The 19,595-nt window shown below is 42.2% G+C and overlaps 1 protein-coding gene across 1 annotated transcript in view; it reads left to right on the top strand.

Moving 5' to 3' along the window:
- The window catches only part of KNTC1 (kinetochore associated 1), a gene marked incomplete at its 5' end in the record, with an annotated part of 60,273 nt that overhangs the window by 16,648 nt on the left and 24,030 nt on the right, over nucleotides 1–19,595 (top strand). Inside the window, 25 exons of the mRNA XM_084253758.1 lie at nucleotides 42–167; nucleotides 257–346; nucleotides 1,680–1,733; nucleotides 3,941–4,002; nucleotides 4,611–4,722; nucleotides 5,184–5,327; nucleotides 5,524–5,580; nucleotides 5,665–5,766; nucleotides 6,160–6,279; nucleotides 6,661–6,804; nucleotides 7,316–7,414; nucleotides 8,046–8,149; nucleotides 8,836–8,935; nucleotides 9,379–9,513; nucleotides 10,052–10,171; nucleotides 12,019–12,091; nucleotides 12,723–12,790; nucleotides 13,490–13,770; nucleotides 14,148–14,320; nucleotides 14,733–14,830; nucleotides 15,841–15,979; nucleotides 16,468–16,524; nucleotides 16,998–17,161; nucleotides 17,935–18,039; nucleotides 19,362–19,490. Coding sequence (XP_084109884.1) covers nucleotides 42–167; nucleotides 257–346; nucleotides 1,680–1,733; nucleotides 3,941–4,002; nucleotides 4,611–4,722; nucleotides 5,184–5,327; nucleotides 5,524–5,580; nucleotides 5,665–5,766; nucleotides 6,160–6,279; nucleotides 6,661–6,804; nucleotides 7,316–7,414; nucleotides 8,046–8,149; nucleotides 8,836–8,935; nucleotides 9,379–9,513; nucleotides 10,052–10,171; nucleotides 12,019–12,091; nucleotides 12,723–12,790; nucleotides 13,490–13,770; nucleotides 14,148–14,320; nucleotides 14,733–14,830; nucleotides 15,841–15,979; nucleotides 16,468–16,524; nucleotides 16,998–17,161; nucleotides 17,935–18,039; nucleotides 19,362–19,490 — 2,856 coding nt within the window. The remainder of the gene's footprint in view (nucleotides 1–41; nucleotides 168–256; nucleotides 347–1,679; nucleotides 1,734–3,940; nucleotides 4,003–4,610; nucleotides 4,723–5,183; nucleotides 5,328–5,523; nucleotides 5,581–5,664; nucleotides 5,767–6,159; nucleotides 6,280–6,660; nucleotides 6,805–7,315; nucleotides 7,415–8,045; nucleotides 8,150–8,835; nucleotides 8,936–9,378; nucleotides 9,514–10,051; nucleotides 10,172–12,018; nucleotides 12,092–12,722; nucleotides 12,791–13,489; nucleotides 13,771–14,147; nucleotides 14,321–14,732; nucleotides 14,831–15,840; nucleotides 15,980–16,467; nucleotides 16,525–16,997; nucleotides 17,162–17,934; nucleotides 18,040–19,361; nucleotides 19,491–19,595) is intronic.

Here is a 19,595-nt window from a genome sequence, read left to right as displayed (position 1 = left end):
TTGTGCCTTACGTTGCTTGATGTGGTGTGTTCATGTTCCAGCTTGTTTACAAGGTAAAAGCAAATGATATCCTGGAGAAATTAGCTTTGACTTCTGTGGACACCAGCGAGCAGTGCAGGTGGCAGGACCTTGTAGATGAAGCTAAGGAAAACCTATGTAAGATCCAGGTGTGTGTTCCCCCCCATGTAGAGAGTGCTGGGGCTGCTGGATTGGGCCACATTCAGGCTTCTCACTGTGTCTGGCATTTGTGAAACAGGATGATGAGTTCGTGGTGAACTACTGTCTGGAGGCTCAGTGGGTAACCTATGAAACGACCCAGGAAATGCTCAGTTATGCCAAAGCCAGGGTAAGTTTTCTTAACATCTCTACATTTTGGTTTGTCTTGCACAAAAGAAATGACTGCTTTTAAAAAAAGAAATGAGGGCCTCCCCGGTGGCGCAGCGGTTGAGCGCTGGGTTGCGAAGCTGCCCGGCCTCTGCGGCGCCGGTTTGATCCCCGGCTGCTCCCCGGCCACCGGAGGAGGGTCCCACATGGTGTGCAGACCTCTCCTGCCGCCCGCTGCTCCCCTCAGCAGTGTACTTCGGTCCTTCTGCCTGCTCTGCTCCCCGCTCTGGCTCTGGTGGATTCTCTCACCCTCCCGCGCTTCTGACTGTACCCAGTGCATGTATAAACAAAACAAACAAACAAATAAATAAATAAATAAAACATGCCTCTATAAAAAAAAATAAAATAAAAAAATAAAAAATAAAAAAAGAAATGAACTTTTTCCATCATAAACCTTTTAGAAGGTGCTTTTTTTTTTTTGTAGCTATTACAAAGAATGCCTTTTTTTTTTTTTAAAGATTTATTTATCCATACAAGAGCTGGGGTACAGGCCAGAGGCATGGGAGGGCAAGAAGATTCTCCAGAGACAGCGCAGGGAGCAGAACAGGAAGACAGACTGAAAGCACTGCTGATGGGAGCAGCAGGCGAGACAGAAGAGGTCTGCCGCACCATGTGGGTATCTCCCTGGCCAGCCAGGAATCGAACCTGCGCTGCAGAGGTTGCAGACAGATTTCACAGCACTGTGCTCAACCTGCTGCGCCACTGGGGAGGCCCCAATAATGCCAGTTTTGCTGTGTGTTCCTGGCCATGACCTTTGATGCCATTGCTAGTTAGAGTCCTGTTTACAGGCAGTAACATGCACAGAATGTTGTGAGCTGTTTATAAAATGCACTATCTTTAAAGATATGTTGATTTTTAAAAAGATATAGTGTTCAGTTTTTATCTCAGAGAGCAATACACTTTCATTTTTTTTTTTAAAGATTTATTTATTTATTTATACAAGAACCAGGGTACAGGCCAGATGTGCGGGAGGGTGAGAGGATTCACCGGAGACAGAGCGGGGAACAGAACAGACAGACTGACGAAATACACTGCTGAGGGGAGCAGCAGGCACGACAGGAGAGGTCCGCCACGCCATGTGGGACCCTCGCCGGCTGGCTGGAATTGAACCGGCGCTGTGGAGGCTGCGGATAGATACAGGGTGCGGCGCTCAACTGCCTGTGCCACCAGGGGAGGCCCAATGCAGTTTCATTTCTAAAGATAGTTTTTTCCTTTTAAAGTCACAGAAAAATCCATCTTTTATGAACATCCTAATACAGTAATGTTCTAACCTTGTTTCTTATTGTTCATCGTAGCTTTTGAAGAAAGAAGATAAAACTGTTCCTGTCTATTCTGATGGCTTAAAAGAGGTAATTGCATTCAGTTTACAGGTTATTTTGGGTGAGAATGTGCCTTTACAATATGTTCTCCCATTCAAGATAAGTCTCCTTTTTCCTAGAGCAAGTTATTTATTTGCTTATGTTTATGGAGGTAGTGTTGGTTTATAACATTGTATGTGTTGGGCACAGGTTCGTGCCTCTGCAAATGTATATTCTCGTGTTGTTCCCATCACTGAAGCTCCAAAAATCTTCCACTGTCGTCCACTCAACCTCTTTCCTCCTTTAATCCCATCGCATCACTCTCCCCTCTCCTTGCCCCTGTAGCATCAGTTTGGCTGTGAATTTTAAGCATTTGTTTTGATCTGTTCCTTTGCTTTGTTTTTTAAAATCCCACTTATGTGTGAGATCATCTGGTATTTGCCTTTCTCCTTCTGACCTACTTTATCCAAAGTTATCACCTCCAGTTCCATCCATCTTGTTGCAAAGGACAAAATTTTACCTTTTTTTGTTGCTGAGTAGTATTCCATTTTGTATATGTACCAATCTTAATCCACTCCTCTGTTGCTGGATACTGAGGCTGTTTCCATAGCTTGACTGCTGTAACTAGTGCTGCGATGAACGCAGGAGTATGTCTGTTCGTTCAAATCTATGTCTTAGTATTCTTTGGGTAGATACCTAGGATTAGGCTTGCTGGATCATCGGGTAGAGCTATTTGTAATATTTTGAGGAACTTCCATACTCTTTTTGTAGGGGCTGCACTGGTCTGTATTCTCAGAGTATGTGTTTCCTTTTCCTCCGCACCCTCGCCAGCACTTGTTACTGCTCTTACTCATTTGGGCCATCTTAGTGACACTGAGATATGAGGTGCATTCTCATTGTGGGGTTTTTTTTTTTTTTTTTTTTTTTTTGGATTTATTTATTTATTTATACAAGCACTGGGTACAGTCAGAAGCGCGGGAGGGTGAGAGAATTCACCGGAGTCAGAGCGGAGGGCAGAGCAGGCAGACTGATGAAACACACTGCTGAGGGGAGCAGCGGGCGGCAGGAGAGGTCTGCGCGCCATGTGGGACCCTCCTCCGGTGGCCGGGTATCGAACCTGCGCTGCAGAGACTGACGGGCAGCTTTGCAACCCAGTGCTCAACCACTGCGCCACCAGTGAGGCCCCTCATTGTAGTTTTGATGGGCATCTCCCTCATAAATGATGATGAGCCTTTTTCGAGCCTTTTCCATGTGCCTGTGCGCTGTGTGTGTGTGTGTGTGTGTTGTTTTTGGACAAGTGTCATTTAGAAGAACAATTTGTTTTTGTTTTTTTTTTTCCTATGGTTTTTATTTTTAATTAAAAAAATTTAAAACATATTATGGTGTCTATATTTTACTAAAAAATGAGCAGTGGTATAGCAATAATTATGTGAAGTGCTTTCAAGGGATTTTTGGAGAGCCTTTGAAAAGAAATGGAAGGTACAGATGAGGAAACAGTTTCTAAAACTGTAAGTTGGTGGGGTATTCAGAGGATGGCGTTGAACACTGATAAAGGCTCCTCTTTTAAGAGGAAGAAATTTGGCAGACCTGGTAGCAAAAAGGGAGACTGGATTCAGTAATGTCTCATTTGTCAGCAGGCCATCTGTCATTTCATTCTTCGTGGACTCACACCACCTGCAACACAGGCAGCATTTGAAAATCATTTTTCAGGCATCTGAGTGCCTGACATAATAAGAACAATTTGTTTTAATACTTGTTTCCTTATCTGTAAAACAAGAATAGTAGTGGTATTTTATAGGATTGTTCTGAGGGCAAATAATTTCTATAAACTGCATAGTGGCTCAAATAAATGTAAACTGTGATGATGGCTATGATAGTGCCACAGACACACACTTGTGCGTGTGTATTTCTTAACATCTCTCAAAGTAATTGTTTGGTATAATCCAGCTATCCTTTACCATAAAGGCATTTATAAATCAGTGCTTTATAAATGATCTGAAGGGCACCTGCAACTAATAGGAAAATGCCTTCTTCTCTTACACTTTTTTTTGGTTGAATATGATGAGGCATGTTTTCATTATTCCAAGTGTTTTGTGTTGTGTTAAATAAAAGCAGTCATGTTTATGGAAATTGATCTGTAATATGAAATAGAATGAGAATGTGTGCAAAACTGCTGAAACAGGATTCCTAATTTTTTGTGCTTTTAATTTTAATATTATTGCACACAACCTTCACATTATCAAGTTCTTTCTTTTTAGGTACTAAAAGCTCAAGCAAAGTTGACCACTTTTTATGGAGCATTTGGACCAGAAAAATTCAGGTGTTTGCATTTCTCATCTCTAATTTTTAGACTACGAAACAAATGTTTGGATATTCATAAAAGAATATCGTACTGATTGAATTCATGTTTCTGGGAACTTGACTGATGAAAAATGATTTTCCTAAATGTGCCTAAACTTTGGGCACTTCCTGCATCTATGGAATTGGTACTTGCATAGCAAAAAACTAAAATTCAATATATCAGGGACTAAGTAAATAAATAATAGTAAACCCACTTCAGGGAATATTGTGTAGTCCTTAAAAAGAAAGGTTTACATGTGCTTATTTGGTGCAGGCTCTAAAGTAACATAAAATGAGTTTTTTAAGTATATAGGGAGAAAACTCCCATTTGTTGAAAATTAAAGATGGTTTTTGTATATGTAGTGACTATCTCAGAAAGGACCTAGAAATAGAGCATGACTTCTGGGGAAAGCAGTAATTCTACAGGTCTGGGATAAAAAGAAACTTACTTTTCAATATATAATTGTTGAGATTTTTTTACATTTTGAGGGGAAAAAAATTAGTTGAAATGCATAACGATATCCAGTTGTGATATAAAACCTGAAAATTTTTTAAATTACTAACTTTTTTTGCTCTTTGCCTTCCCAGTGGTAGTTCTTGGATTGAATTTCTGAATAATGAAGATGATCTGAGGGATATCTTCCTGCAGCTGAGAGAAGGGAACCTGGTTTGTGCACAGTACCTTTGGCTTAGAAATCGGGTAAGACATTCTGCTTTTTTTTTTTTTCTCCCTGAATGTCTCCATAGCTCCTGAGAAGGTGATCGGATTAGCGGTGGGACCTAGCAGGGTGGAAATGTGACTGGGTAATGGGAGGTTTTCAGATGGTCCATTAAAACAGAGCCAAACCCAGAGAAAATTATCCTCCGATGTCATTAAATTAGAGGGAATGCTGTAAAAAGTAGAATAAAAATGTGTTTTATCTCAACAGTGTCTAAACCTAAACTTAGCTCAAATGGCAACATTTTATTAAGTGGTTTATTAATGGGCTTTCCTAGGTGGCTTCCGACTTGGATCATTTGCATAGAGTAAATCACCCTTAGGACTCATTAAATGAGAAAATCCTTTCTTGAAATGACATTCTAACAGGTCTTGTCCCTTCTGGGGGATTGTCAGCTTGAATTTGTTGGATAAATCTTGATTTCCCTCTCTGTGTAATCTAGGCAAACTTTGAAAGCCGATTTGATGTGAAAATGCTTGAGCACTTGCTCAACTCAATTTCTACACCAGTCTCTTTGCAAAAGCTTTGTCCCTGGCTTAAAAATGATGTGATCCCATTTGTGAGAAGGACTATACCTGAAGGACAGGTAAGACACCTTCACTATTTCCTCTCTCAGTGATTCGGTTTGATTGTCTGCTTTGTCTCAGTGAAGATGAAGTCACATTAACGTTAGTTAGTTCATTGTCATGATCTTTTGAAAGGTTATCATAGAGGTTTTAAATCGCTTAGGTGATTTAAATCACTATGGATTATCTTATTTTCACATGATTTATCTATTTCAGAAAATTCTTGCAAAATGGTTGGAGCAGGCAGCCAGGAACCTTGAATTAACTGATAAGGTAATAACAGCACTGAAAAGCTATCTTGAAAATTCCCAAGGGCATAAAACATTACTTTTAATGGATTCTATTATTTCTTTAAAGGCAAACTGGCCAGAAAATGGGCTTCAGTTGACAGAGATATTTTTTACAGCAGAAAAACCAAATGAGTTGGGATTGGCATCCTCTTGGCACTGGATTTCCTTGGTATGATATGCAAAATGAATTTTTAGTAGTGAAACTTCTGTTACCACTTCAACTTGTTACAATGCACTGCTTGTCTCTATCACCTATCCAAAGGAAAACAGCCTATCACCATACTCCTAAATAGCATCAGTGGGATTTTCTGCACTAGCAGCACGGCCCTGGGATTGGTTCTCAAAGGCATATCAATCAAGTTTTTTTCTTTTTTTATTTTCCTGTAAGTTCCTGTTTGTTTTTTTCAACTGAGGTAAAATTGGTTTATAATCCTGAATTTGGTTACATGACTCAGGGGAATAGGTCACACCTCTGCAGATGCATGTGACCTAACCCACAAAGGCCCCATCACCCTTCACCCTAGATCATCATTAGCAACTGCAACCCTTGCTTTTGTTTTAGAAGGATTATCAAAACACAGAGGAAGTTTGTCAGTTACGGACTTTGGTGAATAACATGCGGGAGTTGATCACCTTGCACAGGAAATACAACTGCAAACTGGCTCTCTCTGATTTTGAGAAGGTAAAAGTCGAGATTTCTTAGAAATTTTTTTTTTTTTTTAATTTAAAGATTTATTTATTTATTTATACGAGCCCTGGGTACGGTCAGAAGCACGGGAGGGTGAGAATCCATCAGAGCTAGAGCAGGGAACAGAACAGGCAGACTGATGAAGTACACTGTTGAGGGGAGCAGCGGGCGCGGCAGGAGAGGTCTGCAGAAGAGACATGTGGGACCCTCGCCGGTGGCCCGGGATCGAACCGACACTGTAGAGGCTGCGGGCAGCTTCGCAGCCCAGTGTTCAACTGCTGCACCACCGGGGAAGCCCAGACCTTTTTTTTTTTTTTTTTAATCACGGCCATGTGGCTCAAAGTTGCCCTTGTGCCTTTTCTTTTCGGCATCCAGGAGAACACGACCACCATTGTGTTCCGAATGTTTGATAAAGTGCTGGCCCCAGAGCTCATCCCTTCTGTCCTGGAGAAGTTTATAAGAGTTTACATGAGGGAACATGACTTGCAAGAGGAAGAACTTCTCTTACTGTACATAGAGGTGACGTGTTTTCTAGACCAAGTCTTTTCTTGTTTCTCTTCAGTATGTTGTATTAAGTGTACGTCTTTGTGGAATACAATGCTTTGCCATTAGGACTTATGGGGCATATGGTATTGGTGGAGAATGCTGGTTAGCACTGCTGGTAATTGACTGGCAACCCTGAGCAAAATGGGGTAATAATTAGGATTTTGTCCAAACTGTTATTGTGAGATAGGAGGAGCATGAACTCAGTGCATAGTAGCAGTTCTTTCCTTGCCAACTTGAATAAACTGTGATCGTCTTATTCGCAAACTCTCCAAGAATGTTTCCTTTTTAAGTTTTCTGTACCACATGAGACAGAATACCAAATTTTGGCAATTTTGCAGTTTTTGACTGCTGTTCAACTGTCACCGCTAAGTAGGAGTTTTTGTTTATTTTACCCACCCAGAAGAGCTGTTTGTTGGTGTCTGTTTGTGTGTTTACTTTGTTTTCGTGAGAGTTTCAGTTTCAAAAAGTGACTGTGCCTCCTTAGGATTTGCTGAAGAGATGTAGCTCCAAGTCCACATCGCTCTTTGAGACAGCGTGGGAAGCGAAGGCCATGGCGGTCATTGGGTGTTTGTCAGACACAGATGTGAGTGCAGAGTAACCAAGTGTGGAGTGACTGCTGCCCTCTGCTTTTCTTAAAGCCTTTTTTCTGATCACTATACATAGTTTATTTGTTAAGGAGAATCTGTATAATGTGAAAAAGGAAGAAAAAGAAAGAAAAACCCTAATTTGTTAATTATGAAAATAAAAAATCTCACTTGCGCTCCTAAAAAGACCACCACAGACATTCGGGTGCCTATATTTCCAGTCTTTTCTATAGCTCGACAAGCCCTGAAACATTTAAAAACGTTTATTATGACCACACTGTTATTAGCTACCATTTTAAAATGTGAATAAAATCATGAAATATGTTTTCAAACACAGAGACAGTGGAACTAGAGCTATATGACTTAGCTTTCAGCAGAGGAAATACTTTTCTAAATTTTGTTAAATGGTAAAATGACTCTTTTTGGGAAAAGAGGGGTGAAGGATAGCATTGGTGGTGAACTTACTGATATTTGTGAGAATTACAAGGAATAGCTGCTTCTGCAGATAGAAGAAAATATTCCCAAGCTACCAAGATAGGTGTGAGATCTCTGGTGTAGACGAGGCGGTGTTGTGCATTCCCATGAAGCGTGACTCTGAGGGCCGTTCGTGGTGACTGTGTGTCATTGCAGCTCATATTCGATGCTGTGCTGAAGATCATGTACGCAGCTGTGGTGCCCTGGAGTGCAGCTGTGGAGCAGCTGGTGAAGCAGCACTTAGAAATGGACCATCCCAAGTAAGAGCACTCTCTGGCAAGGGTGATGATGGTTTAAGGGATTCCCTGGTGCTCTAGCGGTTGAGTCTTCAAGCTAATACCACTGAGGCCTGGTTTAGTCCCTGGCCAGGGAGCTGACCCTCATGGTGCAGCAGACCTCTCCTGTCTCCCTGCTGCTCCCCTCAGCAGTGGATTTCAGTAGATCTGTCTGTTCTGCTCCCCACTCTGTCTCTGGTAAATCCTCTCACCCCCCCCAACACCTCTGGCCTACACCCCAGTTCTCTACACAAAAAGAAAACATTGATGGTTTTATAGCCTTCACCCTGCCCCTTAGTATTTTATAAAAAGACAATCTATGTTGGGCCTCCCCGGTGGCGCAGCGGTTGAGCGCTGGGTTGCAAAGCTGCCCGCGGCCTCTGCAGTACCGGTTCAATCCCCGGCTGCTCCCCAGCCACCGGAGGAGGATCCCACATGGCGCACAGACCTCTCCTGCCGCCCGCTGCTCCCCTCAGCAGTGTACTTCGGTCCTTCTGCCTTCTCTGCTCCCCGCTCTGGCTATGGTGAATTCTCTCACCCTCCCGCGCTTCTGACTGTACCCAGTGCTTGTATAAATAAAACAAACAAACAAATAAAATAAATAAATAAAACATGCCTCTAAAAAAAAAAAAAAAGACAATCTATGTTAATAATAATAACTTTATTTTCAGAGTCAAATTATTGCAGGAAAGTTACAAACTAATGGAGATGAAAAAACTTTTACGCGGCTATGGAATAAGGGAGGTGAATCTCTTAAACAAGGATATAATGGTGAGGACACCACTTGTGCTCTGTAAACCCTCTGTTCCTTCTCTGAGGCAACATGGGAATTTCCATGAGGACTTTATGTGCTTAAAGGTTAACGGAGCTAGTGTCTCTGTTATTCTACCTCAGAATGTAAGTAGGGTCACTGGTTGTTTAGAGCAATAAGGATAAAAAATTGTGGACTCAGAAGCCAAAGAAGTATATCAAATCATGTTGCGTACCTTAAATATCTATATTTGTTATTTTTTACACCTTAATAAAATGAGGGGGAGAGATTTGGATAGGATGGTCAAAATTTTGAAACATAAATCATGTTTTCATTTTCATACAGCTTATAGTTTTTTTCTGCATTATTTTAATGAGTACTTTGCCCTTATGAACATGATTTCTGGGTTCTTTGAGATTTCATAACAGAAATGTATATACACATATTTTTGCTTCTGTTTCAGAGGGTGGTCCGCTACATTCTCAAACAAGACATCCCATCTTCGTTGGAAGATGCTTTAAAGGTGGCCCAGGCCTATATGTTGCCTGATGATGAAATCTACAGTCTGAGGATGATTGACCTGATGGACAGAGAGCAGGTATGGAAGCTTTATACTTTCCTTTCTCATGGCTTCTGTGTTAATTAAAGTCCGAAGAACTTAAAACAATCAAATTATTCAAATAGATCAGCCAAAAAGTAAAGTTATACCAAGATGAAAACATCAGGTGTTAGATTGGCCATGGGTTTTTCTGACAGTATCTTGTGAAGCTCACACACTTTTGTGCTCTGGCAATTAACAAACTCAGGCTTATGTTTTGTAAATACAGTAGGACCCTTTGATTCCAGAATGGTTAGTGGTTTTCTTTTGGTGTTTCTTAAGTGTCTTTATTTTATGTATTACTGTAACCATAGGCATGCTTAGGAAATCAGCCTCTCTTTTGCACAAAGGGTGGTATTTTTATTATATTTTTTCAGCTTGCCATCATTAAAACCCAATTTTCACATTTTTAAAATGTACCATTTTCCTTTTCTTTTTTTCCTATTTATTTTCAGAACGATCTTTCTGATCTTCTTAGGTAGAAAAGAAACTGTCCTTGCAGGCGCCAGCTGCACTTTCTTCCTTTCTAATCCTGTAGGGTGAAGACTGTATATCTCTGTTGAGGTCTCTGCCTCCTGCCCAGGCTGAGAAAACTGCAGAAAGAGTCATCATCTGGGCACGACTGGCATTACAAGAAGAACCAGATAATTCTGAAGAGGTGAGATTTTCACTGAATAAATGTCGACAGATCTAATTTTTATGGATATTCATCAGTAGGACAGAAAAGATGGGCACTGCTAGAATGTCCTCGTGTAAAAACTCCTGTGTAAATTTGCTACATAGGAAAAAACAAATACAGCTGCTTTGGAGCAGTGGCTGTGTCTGCCCTGAATAACTCAAGATCTGCAAATCGGAAGGACTAATTGGACTTGCTGCCCAGAAAGGATTTTCAATACTCCCTTGCTGTATAAGCATGTTTCACATGGCATAGGACATCGTCATTACTACCAGGCAGTCAGCCCCAGAACCAAGTAAATCTAAAGGAGTTAGAGCCTTGAAACTGAGAAATGGTTTCCAGAGAGCCGACTTTTTTTTAATGTTTATTTTATTTTATTTATTTATGCATATAAGAACTGGGGTGCAGGCCAGAGGTGCGTGGGGTTGGGGTATGAGGATTCATCAGAGACAGAGTATGGAGCAGAATGGGCAGATTGGCTGAAATACACTGCTGAGGGGAGCAGCGGGGAGACAGGAGTGGTCTGCTGCACCATGTGGGTCAGCTCTCTGGCTCAGGATTGAATTTAGGCCACAGTGGCTGGCAATAGCTTGATAGCGCTGAGACTTAACCCCTGTGCTACCAAAGAGGCCCCAACTCACTTCTTTGTAGAGATGAGCCACACCTAAATTATTCAGGACAGTTGAGTTTTTTTTTTAATTCTTTCAGGTATCCCCTCACTTTTCTCAGTGGTTCAATTTGGTCATTTTTTTAACCTCTAGAGAAATGAGGTTTTTCTCCAACTTCTAACACTATGTTTTTATTGTTATGTGGTAGGTATTAGGTTAAATACTCTAAGTGGACTATGTACTATTAGATCCTTATAGATTAAGTTCAGAAACTAAAATCTGAAGGTAAGTGACTTTCCCAAGGTTCTCAGAAAGGAGGAGAATCTCAGCTCTAATCAGTGGGGCAGCAGAGTCTGTTTCCACCGCCAGCGTGAACTGCATCCCATGTGCAAACGTTTGAGAGCTTTGTACGGTCCTGACCCTGACAAGGATTTTATACACCTCCTGTGTTTTAATGACAGCCTTTCCGTCTTTGGTTTTTCTTCTCTCTTTTTTAAATCTTTGTCTTGGAGATAAATAATGGTGGTTTCAAAGACTTCTATTCTCTAGACTCAACAAGTTCAGTTCTTTTTGACTTTTCCAGAGAACTTCCAAAATGTTTTTTGTTTTTTTTAAGATTTATTTATGCATACAAGAACCGGGGTATAGGCCAGAGGTGCAGGGGGGTGAGAGGATTCACTAGAGACAGAGTGGGGAACAGAACAGGTAGATTAACTGAAATACCCTGTTGAGGGGAGCAGCGGGCGAGACAGGAGAGGTTCTGTTGTGCCATGTGGGTAGCTCCCTGGCCGGGGGATCGAACTCGTACTGCAGAGGCTGTGGATGAGTTCATAGGTTGTATTCTTAATCGCTTGAGCCACCAGGGAGGCCCCCCCAAAATGTTTTCTCAAATAATAAATACAACTGTTAAAAAAAAACAACAAAAAGAAGTTACCCAAGTGCCTGTTGATTATAGTGTAGCTTGAAGGACTTTTGGGAGATTTGCCTATTCTGTCCTTGTCCTAAGTCACACATCTAAGAGTCCATCCTGGCGTTTTTCATGTTCAGCTTATATATTTTTTTCAATTATGAGCCACTTCTCAGCTGTCCAACCCTCTCTAACATGGACCTTTCATTTTGCAGCCATTTTTATTATTTTTTTTTCTGGTTCTCTGGATTTTCTGTGTGTGTGCTTCCACGGAAATGGCGAATGAAGAGTCGGTTTCATTTTGTACTTTTTAGGACAAGGCCTGGAGGATGTCTGTAGCAAAGACAGCGGTGGACATTCTTAAAATGCTGTGTGACAGCCAAAAAGGTAGGTTCTGCCTGTTTCCTCTTCTCGGGTAGGAAGTAAATCTTTTCAGAAGGGGCGTCAGTGACTGTCTATCCTCGCCCACGGCTTTTGTGGCTCCAATGGTTCTTATTCATTTCACCTGTTTTCTAGCAGGAAAAGTCTTCCCTGCAGGTAGGAAGGGCTTCCCTTATCATTTTGATCCCCAGTATAAGAACAGAAGCCTCTAAAGATAGCCTATCCCTTGTTGGTATGCTCTGGAAGCTGTTTAATGTGGGCTAGCTCCCTCCGGGTACCTTGCATTTATGACTCAAATTTCACCTCTCATTTGGTCACTTCTCATTTCTGAGTGACCTGTGGAAAAAGCTCATTTAACTTGAACTTAAACAATCAACAAGGTAACTCTCTTGGAAAAAGAAAAGCCACACTTTATTTCAGAAAATTTGCCATTTCTCTTGTATCCCAAACACGTCTCTTTTTTACCCACAGAAAAAATAATCAGATTTCATTTTGTGTTAAAATTGTCTTATATCAGCAACTGAAAAGAACTAGTGGAAACTTCAGAAAACCAAAACTAATTAAAATCTTGGCTTTTAGGAATTCTGTGTATGTGGGAATTTGATGTCTGATGTAACTTTTAAAAATTCACTTATAGACAATCTGCAGAAGAAGGATGAATGTGAAGACAACTTAAAACTGCTTAAAACGATTGCTAGCCTACAGGTAAAGATGTTCAGCTGCAGTGGCCGTAATCTCTTGGCTACGTGCACTTGACATAGTGATCAGTCCCTCCTTAAAATTTTCTGTGCTAGCCTTGGAGTGCTTTAGATAGGCTGGTGTTCCTTCTCTGTCTCTCTTTTAAAACAACTCTTGAGATGAAATTCACACACCATACATTTCATCCATTTAAAGTGTGTAATTCAGTGGCTGTTGGTGTACTGCATTACTATTTTAAATGGTGGCAAAATATACGCTCCATGAAATTTGCTGTTACCTGTTTTTCAGTGTGTAATTCAGCAGCGTTCATTATAATTGCAGTTTCACGCAGCCATCCCCATCACCCTGCTTTCCATCACCTCAAGTGGGTTAAAGTGATGGGTTTTTCATTTTCTTGTCTGTTCTAAGAAAACTTCTTCCAACTCTGAGAGTTCAACACTTAGTTGAAAGACTTACTGCGCAGTCACTTTTCTCCAGAAGGTAACTGACATCATCAGAGATTTCACTTCTGCCTTTTACCATTACCTTGTGTTCACAGTGCTTGTCAAGAGCGTTTTTGGTTCTATTTTTTGTTTTTGGTTCTTTCTTAGTTCTATTTTCCAGCCTTTTCATAGTGGGTCTTTGAGGGAGAGGTAGGGGCAGTTTAAGACACACATGGATGCTTCTTCCAACGCCCTTGCTCCTCTGTCCCGTTGCCTTGCGCAGGAGAACTTTGAGGTCTTCCTGGCATTTGGAGACTACAGCAGCAGCTCCCTGGTGGCCGAGCTCCGAGAACGGCACATAAAAGCTCACCAGGTGGTGCGGGCTGAACACAAACCCAGCAGCACCTCCGAGCCCGGGGCCATGGCAGGGAGTGGCCCGAGCGCCTGGGCAAGGCTGCACAGACAGGCGCTGGCCCTGCAGGTGTCCACACCCGAGCTGGAGGCCGAGCTGGCCTGGAGGGCCTTGAAGGATGGGAATGTCAAAACGGTGCTGGAAAAATGCAGGTGACCTTGCAGACTCTGCCTCATAGCTCGTCCGTCCAAAAGTAACCTTAACTTCCTTTACTCCCACGGTGATGAGGGGAGGGTCCCGGACACTTGCGTTGTCATGAAAGTGCTTCTGCACGTATGGGCCAGAAAGCGACAGACAGGAGGCAAGTAGTGACCAGGGTGCCGTGGGCAGCAGAACCACTGACATGGCCATGCCGTGCACCCTGGCCTGCATGGTGTCCAGTGAGTCCAAAAAGTGCACTGTATACAGGAAGCGAGAACATTCTAGAAGCATTTTAAATACTGATAGGGATTTGATTTAAGTCCAAGAAAGGCGGCTGCACCTGCTTTTGTTCCGGGTGTTCTGACTTCTGGCGCTTTCCTCCCTGCAGGGACCTGTTTCAGTATCACTGCGTCGCCAACACCGGGAGGTGGCTGTTCCTGACGTGTCAGAAACTGTGTCACATGTTGGCCAATGACATCCCGATGGTGACCCCAGTGGGACTGAATCTCCCTTCCGAGATCCATGACCTGGCATGCCAGGCCGCCACCATCTGCAGTCCAGGTGCGGGTCCCCTGGGCACGGCTTCGTGTGCATGCCTCATCGCAGGCTTCTCCCAAATGCCTGTCTGTGATGGCAGGACACGGCAGTGACTGGAGGACTGGAGGCATCACCTCAGGCTTACAAAGGGACCGTTGTCACACGTTCTCAGTGGGGATTATTGTTCGGCAGTGTTTCTGAAACCGCCAGTGTCATTTCTGACGGTGGATGATTTTTCAGGGGACTGTGAATTTGTGATGCCATGACCCATCTCACTTTCTAGCCAGTTGCTGGTGGAGAATCGAGTCGTGCTGTGTAGGGCAGTTAAAGCTACGGGCCTTTCTCTGTGGCCTTCCTTAGAATTGTTAACAATAATTAAAAGGTTTTTTTTATTAATCGAAAACAGTGTTAGTTCAGTTTTTCCTCTTTCCTTCAGATATGTTACTCGATGCTCTAGAACTGTGTAAATACACCTTGACGGCTGTCCAGCTTTCCCAGCAGTGCCAGATGGATGACTGTGGCATTCTGATGAAAGTAAGTTGCCCTCGAATTTCTTTTCCTTAAACAACCCAACCCCCCAGCCCCAAATCCATTATGCTTCATATCTCCTGCATAACTTACAAAACACCAACTCCACCCCTTGTGCTTTCTTATGCTAAAAAGCAGCTTAAGGGCACAAGTCCATTTCTCTTTCCCAGTCATGTTATTGGCATTATTGGCTTCAGTTTACACCATCTTTTGTAACAGTGGGCCTCAAACAAGGCCTTTCCTGATGTTGTCATCACCCCAGAGTAGCAGTTTCATTTATGTATTTTTATATATATATATATATATATATATATATATATATTTTAAAGATTTATTTATTTATACAAGAAGCGGGGTATAGGCCGAGGCACAGGAGGGTGAGAGACTTCACCAGAGACAGAGCGGGAAGCAGAACAGGCAGACAACTAAAAACACTGCTGAGGGGAGCAGCAGGCGAGACAGGAGAGGTCTGTCACACCATGTGGGTATCTCCCTGGCTGACTGGGAATCGAACCTGCACCGCAGAGGCTGCAGACAGCTCCATAGCACTGCGCTCAACCCGCTGTGCCACCGGGGAGGCCCTGTATTTATTTTTTTAAAAAGACTTTTATTTGTTTTTGTGTAGAACTAGGGTGTAGGGGCGTGAGAGTATTCATCGGAGACAGTGTGGGGAGCAGAACAAGGGGATTTACTGAAATCCACTGCTGAGGGAAGCAGCGGGGAGACAGGAAAGGTCTGCTGCGCCATGTGGGTCTGCTCCCTGGCCAGGGATCAAACACAGGCCTTCGAGGTGGTAGTGCTGAGACTTAACCCCTAGGCCACCCGGGAGCCCCCCTAGCAATTTCATTTAAACTGGCCTGGCGACAAGCCATTGACCGGAAGAAACAGACTACACAGCTGTATGTCACCATACAGACTGTGTTTGGCTCTAGTACATTGGCTCTTGCCCCAAGCTGCTGATCTGTGTGCCTTGGAGTGCCCTCATTTGTCTCTTCTCTGCATGGCTTGGTATTTAGACTGCGTTGGGAACTCAGAAAGACCCCTATGAGGAGTGGTCCTACAATGACTTCTTCAGCGAGGATGGGATCGTTCTCGAGTCCCACGTGGTGCTGCCTGTCATTTATGAATTGATTTCATCACTCACGCCTGCAGCTGGTAACTCTCATCTGTATCGTAATTTGCCTTTTACAAGTTTAAGCGCCAGAGGTTTGGAACTTGCAATACACACAGTGATGTGGAAGAATCCCACAGGCATAAGGTTGACCAAAAATGCAGACATAAAGCAGGCCTCACGTAGGGTTCAGTGCCAGAAGGCATAAGGACAGGGGAGAATGAATGAAGCCGTGGTGAAAGTCGGGGTGCTGGGTAACGACTTGGGGTGGGTGATGTCTGCAGGAGGATATGAGGGGACTCCAGGGATGCTGCTAATGTTCGGTTTTCTGATTAGGATGCCATTGCACGGATGTGTTCCATTTACAGAGCTGGATCAAGTTGCACTTTTAACTGTGTTCTGTATTTGACCTTTCAGTAGCACTTTGCTTTAGAATATTAATAATAGCACAAAATTTAAATATCTCCAGGAACATGCATCTGAGAAAAGTTATTTTACTTTGTATTATTTATTTATTTGTTCTCAACTGCAGAAGGCAAGCGACATCCCCTGAATTCCACAAGTTTGCCATACTGCTCCATCAGTGAAGGTATTTGACAACGGAAATGTAAAGCATTGTGTTAAGATTTTGTAAATTCCTAAGTGTGAATATGAATCCTGAACATCAGCCTAACTTAAAGTCCAAGTGTACTTACTGCTTATTACTATTACATTGTTATCTTCCAGAGGGTCAGGAAATTATGTCCTTTCTCTTACAACCTTAAGGTTTGTGAATCTGTCCTTAAGCTTTGGTCTTCCAAAGGGAGAGATGATCTTCCTCAACAAATGGTGGAAGCATCTCAGTAAGAATAGACAAGTTACCATCCAAATGACTCATTATCTACTCGACTTAAGTTATGATCTGATGTAATTCAAGCCTCAGGTGAATGCTCTCATTTGCTAACTTTAAGTCCAAATGCTATGACCGTTCTTTGAAGTAGTAGGCTGTCCTTAAAAAGTTTCCAATAAGATCTTTCTTTAAGAAATCTGAGCACTAATTGATACATTTTCATCATCTTACAGGAGACAACCTTATCTTACCTATTATAAGTTCCATCTCCGCCCTGCTTCAGAACCTTCAGGAATCCAGCCAGTGGGAGCTGGCCCTGGGATTTTTAGTGTGCTCTTTTGGTATCTGTCTGCAGCACTCGGTGTCAAACTTCATGAATGCCAGTTTGAGTGAAAAGGTATAGTTTCGAGGAAAAATGCTTTCATTCTGGGTGAAGAGAGAGACACAAAGGCATTGCCAAACAGAGAAATTAGAGCCCACAGTCTCCTACTTGCAAATTGCTAGCAAGGAAATCAGTCTTGCGTCCAATTTAAGAAACATCTGTTGAGCCTCTACTGAGATTCAGGTGTAGTTCAAGGTGCTTGGCCATGTTTTCACGCCCGATCTTTACAACAACCCCGAATCTCCATTTCTCAAGTGAGGATAATGATTCAGGGAGTGCATTAAGTCACTTGCAGTTTTCTGTTGTGAGTTCCCCCCAGTCCACCCTGGGTGACCACACTGGGTCACAACTCTGTCTACTGTCTGATACCTGACAGTATCCTTGAGAGGATTCTAGAATACAACCTGCCTGTTGATGACTGTCTTATGAAACTGGTCTCAGAGGCATTATGTTCATTTCTACTACTCTATTAATATTTATTGAATGCCTGAACATTTTATTTAGTCAACTTTATTGAAAGGATAGCTTTCAAAAATAAAATGCACATATTTTAAGTGTGTCAACCAATATATTCAGTGCCCATCAGCACCACAATCAAGACTTAAGAAGGTTCTTTTTGCCTTTTCCCTGTCAATTCTCCCTCAGCCCCAGCTTCTTGTCCTTGCAGATTGGTAGATTGGACTTTTTGCATATATTGATGACTTCTCAAAGTTTCTTGAGCTTTAAGAAGAGTTTTCAGACTGATACCTAGAAATACCTAAAGATTCTTTTTTGTTCTTTTCTAAAAGTTATTTGGAGAGGCCACCTTGATCACTTCAAGGCGTGTTGTGATGGACTTGAAAGAAAAGGCGGTCACATTTATCAGGGGAAACGCTACGAGACTGCTGCACAAGGTGAGTGCGTTCTTGACACCTGCTCTTTTGTGTTTTGCTTTTGTCTCAGTCAGCAGTGCATGTGCTTTAGTCCCATAGCATTCCGTTCAAAACTTCAAAACCTTCATTGCTCATTGTTGCTGGCGGGTTTTTTAACTATAATCGTTGATAATCCGTTGACCACTTATGAAATGATAGCCAATTTTTCCCACGTCTGTCCCCATTTTAGCTTCTCATTTGAAGGATAAAAGCCTTCCAATGAGCCTAGCATACGCACCCATGAGATAGATACGCGTGGAAACATAAATGTGTGTTCTGTTTCGCAACCATCTCTTAGTCTCCTTTAATCTGCAAGTCTTTCCTCTTCAGGTTACGGAGTGAGGACAGGGTCTGACAGTAACAACGATCATTTCTTGTTGCATTTCCTGAATCTTTTCCCTGTGACTTCATGGGAAATACTTATTCAGCATGCTTATTTTCTAGAATTTCTGTTTTGTGCATTTTCAGTGCCTAGCAGGTCTGACTTTGCGACATCACATTTTGCCTTCTGATGCTCATTCATGATGAAGTAAAACTGTCCTTACTAATGAATCTTGTGCCAAACAAGATCATGGTTCTATTTTTAGTCTGTTTTGAGTTAATTTTTAAGTGTTGTCAGATAAGGAAGAGTCCAATGTCATTTTTTGTGGCATGTGGATATCTAGTTTTCTCATCGCTATTGGTTGAAGAGACTTAGCTACCCATTAAGTGATCTTGGTGCCATTGTTGACCATCATTTGATCATATATGTATTATCCCTGGGTGCTCTATTCAATTCTATTGGCCTATTTGTCTCTATGCCGCTACTACACTGTTTTGATTATTATAGTTTTTTGTAATGTTTTAAAATCGAAGTGTAGGTGCCTTATCAGCGCAGTAGGTAGTACATTAGTCTCTTAAAGTCACTAAGTGTGAGTCATCAACAAATAATTTTTGAGCCTCTTGGACAGGAGATAGTCTTCCACAGTCATTTTCTCTGAAGGGGAACAGAGAAATAGGATCATAACAGGAGAAATTCCCTTTTTACTTTCAAGAGGTGGGAACTCCTAGGCATTCAACAAAGAGGGAAACATTAATGGTGGTTCTCTGCCTATAGAACTTGTCAGCCACTTTGCTTAAATTTACAACAAAAGCAATAAAGGACATTGAAACTAAGCAGACCAGTTGAAACTGTTACTCCAAGTAACTTCATGGAAAGGCTGGTCCCTGGTGGGTTTGTGATCAAGCTTAGTGACAAGCTGTTAGAGATTTAATTCTGCTCCGTTGGTAAAGAATTGGCCTCTCTCGGTGCTCTCTTCCTACAGGTATTTAACTGCCGCCTGGTGGACCTTGACTTGGCATTGGGTTACTGCACTCTCCTACCCCAAAAAGAAGTGTTCGAAAATCTCTGGAAGCTCATCGATAAAGCTTGGCAGAATTACGACAAAATTTTGGTATGACCCAAGGACACACCTTCCATTGTCAAAGATTTAAAGATTTAGGGAAGAAATGAAGTTGACTCTGCTGCCAGACCTTAAAGGTTTAGCAGAGGAAGTGGC

This window comes from Talpa europaea (assembly GCF_964194135.1).
Source record: "Talpa europaea genome assembly, chromosome: 14".
Taxonomy (NCBI): domain Eukaryota; kingdom Metazoa; phylum Chordata; class Mammalia; order Eulipotyphla; family Talpidae; genus Talpa; species Talpa europaea.
The sequence above is the reverse complement of the archived record's forward strand: the minus strand, read 5'-3'. Positions and strand labels throughout refer to the sequence as shown.